At 57.1% G+C, this 14,930-nt stretch overlaps 8 protein-coding genes and 1 non-coding gene across 9 annotated transcripts; 5 read left to right on the top strand and 4 right to left on the bottom strand.

Annotated features, from left to right (window-relative positions):
• Positions 1–564: 564 nt before the first annotated feature.
• On the top strand, positions 565–1,635 carry CHGG_03739 (uncharacterized protein; the record flags this gene model as incomplete). The annotated part of the gene is made up of 2 exons (XM_001222952.1): positions 565–1,178; positions 1,236–1,635. 2 exons carry the CDS (start codon positions 565–567, stop codon positions 1,633–1,635), a joined length of 1,014 nt encoding a protein of 337 aa, XP_001222953.1.
• Positions 1,636–2,168: 533 nt separating this feature from the next.
• On the top strand, positions 2,169–3,157 carry CHGG_03738 (uncharacterized protein; the record flags this gene model as incomplete). The annotated part of the gene is made up of 2 exons (XM_001222951.1): positions 2,169–2,323; positions 2,407–3,157. The coding sequence occupies 2 exons, from the start codon at positions 2,169–2,171 to the stop codon at positions 3,155–3,157; spliced, it is 906 nt and encodes a 301-aa protein (XP_001222952.1).
• Positions 3,158–3,384: 227 nt separating this feature from the next.
• CHGG_03737 (uncharacterized protein) lies at positions 3,385–4,101 on the bottom strand (the record flags this gene model as incomplete). Its single annotated transcript, XM_001222950.1, has 3 exons — positions 3,385–3,473; positions 3,531–3,938; positions 4,026–4,101. 3 exons carry the CDS (start codon positions 4,099–4,101, stop codon positions 3,385–3,387), a joined length of 573 nt encoding a protein of 190 aa, XP_001222951.1.
• Positions 4,102–4,434: 333 nt separating this feature from the next.
• On the top strand, positions 4,435–4,541 carry CHGG_11329. The gene has a single exon. It is a non-coding gene; the product is annotated as a tRNA-Leu (tRNA).
• Positions 4,542–5,185: 644 nt separating this feature from the next.
• On the top strand, positions 5,186–7,448 carry CHGG_03736 (uncharacterized protein; the record flags this gene model as incomplete). The annotated part of the gene is made up of 4 exons (XM_001222949.1): positions 5,186–5,394; positions 5,560–6,729; positions 6,780–6,813; positions 6,939–7,448. The coding sequence occupies 4 exons, from the start codon at positions 5,186–5,188 to the stop codon at positions 7,446–7,448; spliced, it is 1,923 nt and encodes a 640-aa protein (XP_001222950.1).
• A 145-nt stretch (positions 7,449–7,593) lies between these two features.
• Positions 7,594–9,259, bottom strand: CHGG_03735 (uncharacterized protein; the record flags this gene model as incomplete). The annotated part of the gene is made up of 3 exons (XM_001222948.1): positions 7,594–8,061; positions 8,171–8,380; positions 8,447–9,259. 3 exons carry the CDS (start codon positions 9,257–9,259, stop codon positions 7,594–7,596), a joined length of 1,491 nt encoding a protein of 496 aa, XP_001222949.1.
• A 515-nt stretch (positions 9,260–9,774) lies between these two features.
• On the bottom strand, positions 9,775–10,954 carry CHGG_03734 (uncharacterized protein; the record flags this gene model as incomplete). The annotated part of the gene is made up of 3 exons (XM_001222947.1): positions 9,775–10,079; positions 10,134–10,479; positions 10,556–10,954. 3 exons carry the CDS (start codon positions 10,952–10,954, stop codon positions 9,775–9,777), a joined length of 1,050 nt encoding a protein of 349 aa, XP_001222948.1.
• A 1,088-nt stretch (positions 10,955–12,042) lies between these two features.
• Positions 12,043–13,530, top strand: CHGG_03733 (uncharacterized protein; the record flags this gene model as incomplete). Its single annotated transcript, XM_001222946.1, has 1 exon — positions 12,043–13,530. The coding sequence occupies one exon, from the start codon at positions 12,043–12,045 to the stop codon at positions 13,528–13,530; it is 1,488 nt and encodes a 495-aa protein (XP_001222947.1).
• Positions 13,531–13,910: 380 nt separating this feature from the next.
• On the bottom strand, positions 13,911–14,758 carry CHGG_03732 (uncharacterized protein; the record flags this gene model as incomplete). The annotated part of the gene is made up of 2 exons (XM_001222945.1): positions 13,911–13,919; positions 14,045–14,758. 2 exons carry the CDS (start codon positions 14,756–14,758, stop codon positions 13,911–13,913), a joined length of 723 nt encoding a protein of 240 aa, XP_001222946.1.
• Positions 14,759–14,930: the final 172 nt, after the last annotated feature.

The following is a 14,930-nucleotide window of genomic DNA, read 5'->3' as shown; positions in this document are numbered from 1 at the left end:
GATGGACCCTATGACCTGTTCACACATCTCATCTCGTCTCCAGTCTACAGCGAGTGACGGGCGTTGAGAATAGGTCTTGTAGTGTGGTATAGTCAATATCTAGAACATACAAAGCAGGATATGAATACCTAGTAATGGCAGAGGCGTCATGCGACGACCTAGCCTGATTTATATAAAGTATCTATGTGGTACACAATGGTAGACGATAGACCCGTGAGAGATTTGTACAGAGAACCCGCAAGAACGCGCTGGCTTCGCTTAGGCGCGCCAAGTTGTGACGAATAGGGAGAGCGACCGTCGCCCCAGCGTCGTTTACGGACCCTCAATGCAGTTGGTGTTTGTCATTTAGCGCCTTGGGGCTAAATGTGACTAAAATCTGACACGACAACGTGGGAAATTAGGCAACACTGAAATTCTCCGATATCTTTCTTGAAGCTTTGAGGGTCAATCACTCAATCAACTTCTCACAACTCGCCAGACCCCTGACAACATGGCCAGGTAGACCACAACCTACCCATCAGATCTCAGCCAGTTTCCGCCTCTGTACCCAATCCAACCCCCGCAATGCGCCACGCCCCCCTTTCGGCCCTGGTGGGTCTGCTCGCCGCAACCGGGCTCGCCGCCAAGTCGCCCAAGCGCGGACTCGCGGCTGTGGGCAACAAGGACTGGCCCGAGGACGACGCGAATTGGGTGCGGGAGGGCTCGCCCATCTCGTGGTACTACAACTTCCACTGGAACGTGTCGGAGACGTACGCGTCGCTGGGGCAGGATTGGATCGAGTATGTGCCCATGCTGTGGGGCGGCGGCGTCAACGACACCGACTTCCTCCGGAACATAACCGAGATGATCCAACCCGCCTCCGGCCGCAATGCGAGGAATATCACGCATGTTATGGGCTTCAACTTGCCGGATCAGCCGTTCGAGTATGGAGGGAGCGAGATGATGCCCCGGGACGCCGCCCGCGCGTGGGTGCGGAACCTTGTCCCGCTGCGCGAGAAGTTTGGTGTCAAGCTGGGGCTGCCTGTTGTGGGGGATCCCCGTGGTGGATGGATTGACCCGTTCCTCAAGAACTGCACCGAGTTGAACAAGGACAAGGAGTGCGAGTTTGACTTTGTGCCGTTCCATGCGTTGGGGCATTTCGGCGTGCTCAAGGACCGGGTTGGCTCGTTTTCCTCTGCGTAAGTTGGCGCTATCATCGGGAGAACTCGATTCCAGTCAGCTAACCATAGCCCTAGATTCCCAGGCGTACCGCTCTGGGTGGTAGAGTACGGCTACAACGACCAGAACCTGTCGACGACGCAGGAGTATTTCAACCAGTCCCTGACATTCCTCGAGGGCAACAAGGACGTGGCGCGGTACAGCTGGTTCGGGTCGTTCCGCAGCACTGTCTCCAACGTCGGCCCCAACATGGCCATGCTCGATCCGTGGGGCAACCTGACCGACATCGGGTCATGGTATCTCGGCGGTAACGCCACCGGAAACGCGGCCATGCCAAACGACACGCCGCGGACTAATGCGTGCTCCGCTGAGCATCCTTGCACTGGCGGTGGTGAGAATGCTGCGGTGAGTGTGTCCGGTGGAGGTTTGGGGTTGTGGGGAGCAGCCGGGGCGGGGTTGCTATTCCTTCTTCTTTAAAAAATAAATAAAACGAAAGCGATGAGTAGTACTTGAACTCGCGGGGTCAGGGTAATTTGTGGTTGCCCGAGTTACTGATCCGTACAAACGTCGAATTCCGATTTCCGATTTGGTGATGTTAAAGGACCTCGAAGGATGGAGAACGCGTCTCAGAAGATGACCAGAAAAAGGGATGAGCCTGGGCGTCAGGATCATGATTGCGGCGAAGTTGCAAGTACTAGGCGTAGAACTAGCTCATAATGATTAATCAACCCCTAACTCCAACTTCTAGAGATTTCATCCAGTCCGAGAAGTTTTGCCAGGAGTTTGATGCCGCACAAGTGGGATGAACGCTGTTGACCAGGGTTAGGGGTGGTTCCTCTATTTTCATTGGGCAATGGGCCAAGTCGCCAACTTGCCACTCCTCGAACGTGCGACCAAATCTCAAGGTCTGGACACACGAGCTCCTCTAGTCTCACCGGTACGGAACATGCGCTGGCGCGTGTCCTGTCTCCTCGCCATTGCATAGGGATCCCATTCAGACAACAACCGAAATGCCGTCCCTACCGCGACAGATGCAGCTGTTCGTGCTGATCGCTGCTTTCTTGGCGGCGACGGCGATGGGTGCTTCGAGTCCAAACCACGAGCACTCTTTACCGTCGTACCATTATGGCGCCCCGATACGGGTCGAGTGCATGAACCGAAGCTCGTGAGTCCTGTTTTTCTTTCTGTCCTCGAGAATGCGTACGGGAACTAGGTGGATGGCAACTTCTGACTACGATGCGCCCACAGGGAAACGGGCGAACACATCGAAAACGCACAGCACGAAATCCAATGGATCCCTTTCCCGGTCTGCAACGAGACGAACCAGCCACTCGAATTTAACTACGGCATCGAGGGGGAGCAGAACTGCACCATCCCCATGATCAGCGACCCCTTCTTCCACCTGCTCGAGTTCTACATCCACAACGACGCCCCGTTATCCTGCCGCCTTCCCGCGCGGCCCCCGCCACACATCACAGCCGTCGGGGAGAAGCCGCCGGCGCAGGAGTACATCCCGCTGGTGTTTGCGCTGGCGGGCACGCTACAGCTGAGCCACATGCACATCAGCACGCACCTCAACGTGCTGCTGCACAGCACCCCGAAGCACCACGTGCAGCCGCGCGACAGTGGCGTGCTCGACAGTGGCACCGCCTACAGCACCAGCCCGCTTACCCACCTTGAGGGCAGTGCGACCCGGCGCCTGGTCATAGGGGACCCGCTGCCGTTCAGCTTCAGCGTGCGCTGGTTCCCCACTCCGGCCCTACCCAAGGTCGCCGGCAAGGTCGTGTGGGCCGGCATGGGCGGCCACATCTACGCCAGCACCGTCTTTTACAGCCTGGTGTCGTTTTGTGCCGGCGCCGTGGTCTCGGCCGTTTACTTCTTTGGGTCGGTAATGCCTAGGCGGCTCAGGGGGCGGGGCCTCGGCAGCGCGACCCCGCTTGGTTATGGGGTGAACGCCGTCGGGAACGGCTGGGGATACCAGAAGCGGGCGGTCGACTGAGTCTACCAAAGGGGGGGCATCGGACGGAAAGATGGTGGTTTGGGGTGCGAAGCGATGTACTACCAAAAATGATACCACGGCGTTTTGGAGTCGAGACTCGACAACGAGCCCCTTTAATACATGTTGTTCAGATTATCCAAACGCTACCACAAGTATCCCGGCAAATCTGGCCCAGGCTTGGCTTGCCTGTCGTCTACCATTCGGTACTGAAACCAGACTCAACGCGCTTACTGCGACTTCTTGGCTCCTTGGGCAGCATCGGCGGCCTTGATGCGGCCCATGATCCGGGCCGCCATGTCAATAGCACCGAGGGCGGCTTGTTCAGTCAGATAAAATCCCAGATCCAACAATTTAGAACAGGCTAAGCACTTACGGATAATGCACCACGGCGCATAGAGCTGGAACTGCATCTCACGCTTGATGGCGGCCGGGTAGATGGCCTCGTCGAGGAAGGACGTGTCGTAGATGCAGATGAGGGTGGTGAAGGCGACCTCGAGCGCGAACACGAAGAACAGAAGCTCATCGCAACCCGAGGTGCCGCGCCGCTGCACGGCCAGGCGGTAGATGCCGTACAGCACCGTCGGCAGCAGGAAGAAGAACTCGAGGTGCATGAACAGACCCATCCAGCTGTCATGACCCGACGCCGTCTCCGCCGTCCACTGCACGATGGGGTCGTTGTACTTGCCGATGTACCACGCCTTCATCTGGAAGGCTGCGTGTAGCGGGGAGCCGACGGGCTCGTAGAGCCAGGCGGGCCACATGTAGTCGAGCAGGTCCATGACTGGAGAGAGACGTTAGATTTGGGCACTGGCGTCAAGCTTAAACCTCGGGCCGAGGCTGAAACAGAAGGTCAAGGCGGTGGGCTTACAGAGGATGATGGGCAGCTGCATGAAGAACCATCCCATCCACACCTTGTTCCTCCACGTGATGGTGTAGGTCGCCATTCTGTACAGTTGGAGTGGTACGGAGCTGCGCTGTTTCGCTGTTGAGAGAGGTGTATCTACCGAACGAGAACGTTGTGAGAGTGAGCGTGAGCCTGTGCTGACCGCTGAAGAAAGTTCAGCACTCGGTCGCGTCGCGTTCAGCTGGTTGGCCGGCGATCATTCCAGTCGTTCGGACGAAAACGCAGGGGCCCAAGAGCAAGGGTCTGCTGCAGGGTTCCCCACGACACTCAGCGAACACCACCTGAACTCCAAGTGCTCCACCAGGGCAGATGCCCGCGATCCCACTGCCTCTGTAAACTCCATCTTCCCCATGAAACCTTTATCCACCATCAGGGCAAGGTGGCCGAGCGGTCTAAGGCGCCACGTTAAGGAATTCCAAACCCTTAATTACAGTTTCCGTGGTCTCGAAAGGGGCGTGAGTTCGAATCTCACCCTTGTCAACACTCTTTTGCTCAAGCAGCAGCGAGAGGCTTGATGGACTCTATTTTTGTCTGTTTGGCTTAATTAAATAGGTACCTTAGTCTAGTGGCATACACTTGAGGTCAAAGGACAACCATACACATTCCATGTTAAATATTTTATCTTCGGACAGTTTCCAGCCCTTAATAGGTTACTCTTTCCGTCAGAAAATGAATGCGACACAGGGTTGGGTTAGGGTAGCGACCTTGTGCAAGTCTCCACCCGCGGTTGCCGGTTTGGGGAGGCACACCGGAATCCAAGTTTCCAAGACTGGCGCATGGATCGGTCGGGTTGGCTTCGGTCGCCTGCATCTGACTTACATCACCCCCAAACCCAACAACATGGGGATACAGTCGAGTTTGTTCCGCGACAACTTCCCTTCCGGCGAGAACGGCTTATGGCGAGCTGGTCCCTGTCAGGGGCCGCCAAGCTCCCGGAAAGAATCAGATTACGTTATGGGAAGCTGAAATGATCCACCGCGACCGTTAACTTTTGGCGCAGTTGCGATGCGCCTTCGTGTCAATTCGTCTTCCAGCTCGAAATTATCCCCAAACTCGCACCTTGCTGCTCGACATCGAACTTCGACCGATGAATCGAGACCATCCGTGGCATCCACAATAACGACATGGGCGCGGACTTCCCCGATACCAGCTCCCACTCTTCGTCTGACGAGGACGACGACCCCGAGGCCGCCCTTAACCCACACGGCGAGAACGACAACGTGGCGCCTCTCTTTCGTATGCGGCGGTTGCCGCCCCAGGGTGGGGAGGATGGCAGCGCCGTGTTGCTGCCCGGGGAGGGCACCGTCATGTCGGTTTACATGATGATGCACAGGTACGGGACTCGGAGAAGGTCCATCGACAGGCATGGCAGGAGGCTTACAAGATGGCAGGATCCGGCGTTTGGTCATAGCAGCTATCGGTATGCCCCACGTCTTTGGGTGATAAGAATTTCGTAGAATCTGACATGTGACTAGACGACACTTGCACTTTGGACGAGCTCCGAGCGCCCCATATGGACCACCAAATCGTACGACCCCTCGTCGACCGGTTATACAATCCAGAGGACCCCGCCATCGGTCAGTGTCTTGCAGTCGTCTGCGGGGATTATCATACTAACAGTCGTCGATTCTGCAGTTTACTGTCTTGTCGCCAATAGGGTTCAGTTCCTCCGCCCTCGCTCCGATGAGGCGCTCTACCAGGGCGTGCACGAGTCGCGTGCCATCCTCTGCGAGCTTCTTGCAACCCGCATTTTGCGCCGCTTCCACGAAGATCACCCGGGGCGCTCGGGTCTCCTCCTCATCGCCAACATTCTGGTTTCCGGCTTCGACCCTTGCGATACGGCACCGGAAACTGTACGAGCTCGCCGTCCACAATGGGCCATCCAGGAGCGGGGCGGCCACGAGCGGAAATTGACGGCCCTCGAACTCGCCATCATCTCAGAAAGCAAGTTCCTGATCAAGTCGCCCGCCTGTCAACTTGTCGTGGATGCCGTGTACAAGGGAGTTGTAGTGTATACGCCGTTGTCATTCGTCGACTTCCTCCCAGACCACTACAAGTACCACCCTGTTTCGCTCTATGAACCCCGCCGGGCTGCCATTCTCAACCATCACCGCCTCATTGTCCCTCAGTTGAGGAACGTCATAGAGCTGATGCACTTTGGGATCCTCCTGATTCTTTACATGTTGACCGTTGCCCACTTCGGGTTCGGGACTGACATGGCTGGTGTCCGCCTTTACGAGACCGTCTTCAACGTTTTCGCAGCTGGTTGGGTGCTGGAACAGTTTGCGGCCGTTGTTGAACATGGCTGGGAGGTCCATGCTCAGAACCTGTGGTCGTTCCTCGACCTTACCTTCGTCGCCATCTACGCCACCTACGGCTTGGTGCGCGCCGTGGAGCTCGTGCTTTCTGACGACGCCTACTATGCGCTTCCAGTGTTGTGCACCGCCGCCCCCGTGTTGCTCACGCGTATCGCATTCGCCTTGATGCCCGATAACATCGTCTTCATTGCTCTCCACGCCATGATGCGCGACTTCACCCGCCTGACGTTTATTGCTATATGGTGCTTTGCCGGTTTTGTCGTGGGGTTGCTGTTCCTTGCAAGAACCAGCGGCGAAGGGTCACTAAATGCCAATGTAACCTGGGCTACCGTCACCAAATGGCTGCTATGGTATGTATCTCCCTAGCTGTGTTAGGGGCAAGGACTTCTTCGGTTAACAGTGAAAAGGATTTGGTTTGGGCCTTGACGGCACAGGTATCGAGCGAGCAGCGGACTTCCACCTGATCCTCGGCCCGACCTTGATCATCACATTTGCTTTCCTCGGCAACACCCTGTTTCTTACCATCCTCGTCGCCATCCTGACCAACACCTTTTCCAAGATTATCTCCAACGAAGCAGCGGAAGTCCAATTCCGCCGCGCGGTCCTCACTTTCCAGGGCGTCAAGAGTGATGCTATCTTTTCCTATCCGCCGCCCTTCAACATCGCCGCCATGCTGATTCTTCTACCCATCAAGTTCTTGGTGGGACCCCTGGCTTTCCACAACATCAACGTCGCTGCCATCCGCACCGTCAACGCCCCGGTTCTGTTGCTCATTGGATTATGGGAGCGACGGAGCGTCTGGGCCCGACGGTCTAAGTCGACGAGATTTGGATCCTGGCGATACTTCCCCGGATTGTCTCCACACGGCGACATCCAGGTCGTGTTTGGTTCGGAGCCGCCGCCTGAGGTTGTTGACGCGTTAGAAAAGATGGATGCTCTGCATGAGGTCGGGACTGCCGCTGATCGTGCGCCCACAATACACTCGCCGAAGGAGCTGCGCGGGCTCGCCTCGGCTGTACGGAGGCGAAGGACGTCCAATAGCAGCAGTATTAGACGGTTCGAAACATGAGAGATAGATGGGAGGTTACACTTCTCCGCTAGAGTATCACAATATTACAAAGAAATCCAAACCTAGCGCCCTTCCCGCTTCCGTATTCGAACAATGTCGTCGCCCAACCGTAGTAGCATCAAGGGACACTCCCTCGCTGCCTCTATCACTGCTTCTCCTCCATTCCTTCCCGCAGGATTGCCACCTGTTTCTTGATCTCAACCCACAAGACTAAGTCCTCCAGATCACCATCACCATCATCATCATCATCATCATCATCATCATCATCATCATCCTCCCCATCCGCAACCCCCACCCATCCACCCTCAATCTCCTCGCCCTCCACGGCCTCCCACCCCGCCACCTCACCCTCCCCTTCTTCACCACCATCCCCATCACCACCACCACCACCCCCACGGCGCGCCACCACGATCAGCGCCGCCACGAACGCCTCCTGGATATACGCAAAGCTGAACCCGTCCGTGATGCCCGCGATGGCGCCGCACAGCCGGTCCGGGAACTCAATGTCCTTGTTGCCGGCGAGCTTGCGCTGCCAGAAACGGCAGTAGGCCACGCGCTGGGCGCGGTCCGGGTCCGGGAAGTAGTACTTGCGGTCGAAGCGCGAGGGGCGTTTCTGGGATTGTGTTAGTTAATGTAGGGTAGGTAGGTACCTAATCTGATTGGTTTGTGTGGTGGTGGGGAGTGTAAGAGGGGGGTGGAGGCGGGGTGGCGAGGGGGCTTACTGCGATGCCCGGGTCGAGGCGCTCCAGGTGGTTGGTGCTGCCGACGATGAAGATGCCATCGTTGCTACGCAGGCCGTCGATCTCGTTGAGGAAGTAGCTGCGCACAGAGTCGGTGACTAGGGAGTCCAGGTCCTCAAAGATCAGGTAGCAGGGCGCGTACTGCCGCGCCTTGAGGAAGATCTGGCTGATGCCATACTCGGGGCCGGCGAACTGAGGGTCGGTTAGTACATGCACGGACTGGACGGGGGCTAGTATGTGTGGGTGTCTGTCTCATACCGAGGAGAAGCTCCTGACGTAGAGTGCCGGCACCGGGTCTTTTCTGTCGTACAACATGTGCATTGTGGCCTTGATGGAGATGGTCTTGCCGTTGCCCGGTGGGCCGTAGTAGATGAGCCCCCGCTTCCAGGGCACCTTGAGGCGGCCGTATGTGTCTCGCGCGTCGAAGAAGGATTGGTGGTCCGCGATGATGGCCTTCTTCATGCTGTCCTCGAGGATGACGGCGTCCCAGGAGGCCTTGCTGATGCTCTGGTACAGCTCGGCGCTTTTGTTCCACATGCCGCTGTCCCACACCCACACCTGCTCGTGCAGCTCGTTGCCCCACTGCCCGGCGGCAATCAAGAGGGCGTCCGCCTTGTGCGTGTCCGTGGTCAGGATGTAATTGTTGCGTATCGGCGGGTATGAACTGGTCCCGTCGCGCCCATCCACCAAGTAGAGGATGAACTCGGCATCCTCCCATTTGTACAAGAATTTGGCGAATATCACGTCCTGTGCCAGACTTCCGGGGCTGCCGTCGATACGTCTACCGGGTGTCACATACACCTTCCATATTAGCGAGGACGGCAGCTCATCGCTGGCCTCGTCAATGGACGTGAAGCTGGCGTGTCCGGCCGACGCATACCCCAGCAAGTCAATGCCGTAAGATGGCGCAATTACAAGCTCGAGGCCGGGGTACTCGGCCTTGAGAGCTTTGGCGATGGTTGCGTCAGTGTTGACGCGTTTGGCAGAGGAGTGGCGGAAGAATTGCTGGCTGATTTCGTTGGAGGTCGTGTTTACCCCCACTGGGAGAGTCTGTTTGGTGTTGGTATCCATTGCGTCACGACGCTCCTGAGATTCCAGTGGGGCGGTGGTTGATGTTAAGTGAAAGTGAATGACGACAGTGGTGGAGTTGGAGTTACCAAGTACTGAACCCGTGGACCTGGAGTCGTCGTGTCTCTCCTAGTTGGGGCGGTCGTGCGGGGAAGCTTCAGCTGCCTACGGCGCAGGGGGGCGCAAGACACACTTCATGGACAGGGTATCTATTCGCTGAGAGGGGAGCTCTGGGGCGGTGACCCCAAGCAACTGAGCCAACGAGAATCTCGAGCAATACACAGCAAGAAGACCCTGAGCTAGATAGGGGTATGTACATACAATCCCTATGATCTAGGCGTAACTGGACGCCCCTCTAACCGCTAAGATAAATACGAGAATCCCCCACAAACCCAGGCCACCAAGTGAGAAAAGTGCATGACTGTAAGCCGACAACTCGGGTAAGTACCTCGGCAGCAACCCCACCGTCCATGTCCAGTGGCAGTTTATATTCGAGCCTAGATTATTCAGAAATTGTGTTACCGCACCGGCTTCTCTTCAATGTCACGTTTGTACAACAACCTCCTGAGTTCCACTCCGGCATCGCAGGTTGCTTCTCGTGCCGCCTCGGACCACGGCGTCATTTGCAGCCATCCATACGCGAGATCACCATAGTGCTTCCAAGCGGCCAGCAACTCTATGTTGTTCATCTTCCTGGCGAACCTAATGCCGCCCTCCCGTAAGGGATCGAAGCCATTGGTTAAAATAGCTGCGGGGGGCTGCCCAATGAGCCCAGAACTGCCCTGCTCGCCAGGGTAGACGTACTCCATGGGCCGTGGAAGACCTGTTGAATGTTAAGCCAGTTCACGGGCGTGGGCGGGACAACATGGGACCTTACCAGCTGTGAGCGGCAGGTAATGGATGTTACACGAATAGATGCCTTTATCCTGCGTGTAGTACCCGGGCTCGCCCTCATCCTCCTGTGGATCGAGGCATGGCGAGTACAGCGCCGGGTACAATAACAATTGGGCTGCCAGTGGTTTTAGGCCTAGGGTGCGGCGGCGAAAGCAGAGCGCCACCGTCATGCTACCCCCGACGCCGTCTCCGCCCCCCGCTACGCGGCGAGGGTGCACCCCCCTATATCGGCCCCCGTCGCCTTGCACCCAGTCGACGACGGCCGAGTATTCGTCGAGCTGGACAGGGTAGCGTAATTCTGGAGCCAGCCGGTATTCGACAGCAAAAACCTGCAGGGCCAACACGGTCAGTCGCGAATGCCTACTCGTGGTATTGGGGCCCGTGAATTGTGGAGGGAGGTTTTACCATGCAGCCTGACTCCTCGGCTATAAGTCTCAAACCATTCTCGAATTCATCCACACTCCCAACGCAATACCCCCCGCCATGACAGTAGACCAGCGCTCCCGCATCTCCGCTTGTCCTCAGGTCTCTGCCATTTTCCGGATACAAGACCCGGATCGGAATGTCTCCATGGGGCCCGCGGACAGTGGTGAATTCGACCGTGCCGATGGGGTTAACCTTGCGTTTCGGGAGGTTCTTGAGGGCAAAAACTTCGGCGTGCTTCTGCCGCTCCACATCGTACCACTCAGCACTCCCCAGCGTAAGGTCTTGGTGGTTATCTAAGAAACGGGCCACTTCTCTATTTAGGGACGCGGCACGGGTACCGGCTGCTGGGACATGAATACGCGACTGCATGGATGTCATGATGAGTATACTATCCCAGCACGCAGTGTGACCGGTCTGGCTTCCTTTCTATAAGTGATGTTTCGTCGTTGTGCGTGACTGTCGATGAAATGGTGCCGTGATATTTCGGCTGTCAATCTCAAAAGAGTGGAGAAATGGCCCAAACGTCCGAAAACGTAGATGGTAAGTTGATGGGATTCTAGGAACGATGGCACCGAGAAGCAAAAAGTAAGAGTTTGAAAGTTATAACAAGTCTGAAGGGGAATCGACTGACTTTCCGAAGGTGCCGAGTGTCTGGGGTGATTTTTTATATATTTCAGCGCATCATAGCCTCCCATCTATGATGTCAAGTACCAGGCGCATCTGATGTTAAGAAGCGCTAGGGTAAATATGACGGCATCTACATATCATGAGTTGTTCGCCCCAGTATCCCTCCCCGCTCAGAAAATGTTGATTTTATCATCACTTATTCAGGCTTGGAATGATCCGGGTCCCTGGGCCCCTGTGGCCTGGGGTTTGGAAAGTTGAGGGTGCTCATCGCATGCGTGCAGACCTGGCACTGCTCGGCCATCATTACCAGGGGTTTTGGATATGGACACAGGCCGCACGTGCACTACGATAAGGCGGTGGCCACGAGGATTCGTAGTTATGGAATCTCTTCGATCACCAAAGAATGATGAGTGGCCGGAAATGTGATGATTGTGATGGAATTGTTCGCCGAGACTTTCATCTCGTCCAGTCTGTCGCTTCCCGGGCGACAACCAATGAGAAGCTTGTTGACCATCACAGTCCCACATCGCGTTTCTTTTTCAAAATCCAATCATTTTGTTGCCGTTTGATAATCGACGGTGCGACCACCCCCCATCCCCATTGGCGGTACTGCAAATGTTGTCAACAGCATCCTGCCTGCCCTTCTGATGTTTTACTGTTCTGCTGTTTCGTTAGTTACCTACTATGAAGGCGAACGCGATGCACCTTGTTTGAGACGCGCCGGTCAATGATGGGCGGTCGATTGTGACCAGACTTGACTTGTGAGCACATGCAGTGAGCACAAAACACCGAGATCAGCCAGGGGCACGATAACTTACCATCTCAACTCAACCAAAACCATGCGGGACGCCGGCCGTGAGGGATTGGCCTGGGAGGACAACGGCCTGGGTCCGGAGCCACGATGGACGCGAGACCCTCACATCCGGGCCGTCGAGCGCGTCTGTTGTCGACATATGGGTATACCTCCCCGCAAGCCGTCCGAGGAGGGGGAAGCGAACGGCCCGGTCACCTTTCATGCAGATGGAGCGTTCAACAAGCTTTACCGGGTCTACTCACCGCGGGGCCACTTCATGATGCGGGTCTCACTGCCCGTCGACCCTCACACCAAGACTCGTGGAGAAGCTGCAACTCTACAGCTCGTCGGCCGCAAGACCGATATCCCGGTTCCAGAGCTTGTGGCCTTCGACGACTCCCGGAGCAATGAAATCGGATACGAGTGGCTTATCATGAGCAGAATGTCCGGGATACCAGCATACTACCGCTGGCGGAAGATGTCGATGGCACAGAAGGAAGCCCTAACCACCAGGGCGGCCGCCTTTCAAGCTCAGCTCTTCCGCTGCGGCAACTTCGGCGACGGTTTTAGGGGCATCGGGACGCTAGGGACCAGTCCCAATTCGGACCACGGCATGCCTGAGCCGGGACCCATCGTGTCCAGCTTCTTCTTCTCGGGGCAGCGATACCACTATCCCATCCCGCGCGGCCCCTTTAGCTGCAGCCACGACTGGATCCGCGCCCAACTGAACGTCATTATCAAGGAGCACACCACTGCGCTCGCCGAGGCCAAAACCGAGCTCGACAAGGACTATGCCGAGAGCGCGCTGCGGGTGGCTCGGAAGCTCCTGCGCATGGTGCACAAGGTTTTTCCCGCCATCGTTCACCCCCCCGAACGGACCGTCCTTTGGCACGACGACCTGTCGCTCCGGAACATACTCGTCGATGCCAGCGGCAGCGTCACAGCTGTCATCGGGTGGTGTGTACATCTTCTCTTACTTGGCATTGCCCCTTCTGGTAGCTTGGTTGACAGAAAGAAAGCTAATATCATGGCCAGGGAATGCGCATCGGCAATGCCGCGGTGGGTGGCGTCACAAGTGCCCGAGTTCCTGCGCGGCGCTGTGAGGGAGGTTAAACCCGACCGCAACTGTTACACGGACGTCGACAACGGGGGAAGCGAGGTCTCCGGCGGCGACGATCCCGACGACGGGCTCGACAACGAGGGCAAGACAGAGCTGTACTGGATTCACTTGATGGAGTACGAGCAGACCCAACTTCGCAAGGTGTACACGGCGCGCATGCGTCAACTGAGGCCGGAGTGGGACATGGAGGTGGAGGAGGGTGCCCTGAAGGTCGACTTCCTAAACGCCGTTTCGCGGTGCGGTTCCGGATTCTATCTCCGGCGCATCGAGCAATGGGTGGATGCAATCGAACGCAAGGAGTATCTACCCTTGATGGAGGTGCTCAGGGTGGGCATCAAGAAGGAGAAAGCAAGCAACGCGGGCACAAAACCAACAGCATCGGGGACGGTTACTCTGATAAGCAGATTGTCATGAAGATTTCAAGTATCTATTCCTTCACCGGGGGATTAGAAGCCGGAAGTGCAGCAACCACTTTCCCATCAAAGGCCTCCTTAAAAATCTCGAAATTCCCCTCATTCCTCAGATCGTACACAGCAAACCAGATCTCCTTGAACCAGCCACCCGCGAACTCGACTTCACTCAACACCTCCATCCAACACTTGGCAACTTCCTCGGGCGGGTTCCGGAAGGCGCCACAGCCGATCGCCCCGAGCACCAGCATCGTGTGTCCCTTTGCGCCAGCCATACGCAGACACAGTCGCATCTTGTCCTTTGTCAACTCCCGCGCCGCAGGGTCGGCGAACACAAACGGCCCCTTGGGTGCCTTTGCCTTTGCTTTTCCTTCCCACTTCTTCTTAGCAGCACTACCATGCGCCGGTTGCTCATCAGTCACCTCCTGGCCAACCCCATCCTCAACACCCTCTTCCGCCCTCTCCTTCCCACAGCTAGCGCTCGCACCTTCCGCCCCCTCCCCACCAACGGCCCTAACCTCCGGCCTCCGAATCCCCGCCACACTCAGCACCCCCACCACAGGCAACTCCGCAACCGCCACCTCCGGCACCATCAACTTATGCCCTTGCGCCGCCGCCCCGCGAAAGACGACCACATCACGGGTATACAACCCCGCCCTCTCCCGGATGGGATACAGCGCGCGGTGCAGCGACGCGGCCAGGGTGCTGCGGTAGCACAGGGCCTCTTCCTGGGCCGAGGCGCCCTTGAGCCAGCCGCCGCCGGGGCTGCGCTCCGAGCCCATGTTGAGCACGGCGACGCGCGGGGCCGTGGTCGGGTTGAGGTTGGCGGGGGAGGCGGCGGCTGTTTTGAGGAGGGCGAGGGTGGAGGCTTCGGTTTCGGTTGTTGTTGGGGTGGGCGTGGTGGGTTGTGGCGTTGTTGGGTTGGTGTTGGTGTTGGGTAGGATGGAGAGGGCCGAGGCGGGCATGGCGAGGGCGGCGTCGAAGGTGTCTTGGTTGAAGACGCGGGTTGTGGTGCCGTAGACTGGGGTTGGCCCGTCTGGGTACATGGTCTTGAAACGCGGGCATTTGGATGGGTCGAGAGGCGGCAGGCTGGCCAGGTTGAGCATCTCAGACTTTGTTGGATCGAGATGTGGTAGCCCTGATGCGATGGTTGGTGTCATGGCCACGGTCTCTTTGGCGATGGCTGCGAGCGCGAGGCGCCGCGGGTGTTCGTAATACTTTTTCCTCCACATGGCGGGCTGAGTCTGGGGTTTCGAGTTGTTTGATATGGAATAAAGTCTCGAACACTCTGCTCGCAGAAAGAGCGCATAGGCCTTTTTAATAGTAAACATTCATTACTTTGTTTGTTCGATCCCAGGATTGCCCTCGTGTCACCCAGGCTGCGCTTGCTCGCCTGGTGTGTCA

The sequence above is a fragment of the Chaetomium globosum genome, genomic scaffold (genome assembly GCF_000143365.1).
Source record: "Chaetomium globosum CBS 148.51 scaffold_4 genomic scaffold, whole genome shotgun sequence".
Lineage (NCBI taxonomy): Eukaryota > Fungi > Ascomycota > Sordariomycetes > Sordariales > Chaetomiaceae > Chaetomium > Chaetomium globosum.
The sequence above is the reverse complement of the archived record's forward strand: the minus strand, read 5'-3'. Positions and strand labels throughout refer to the sequence as shown.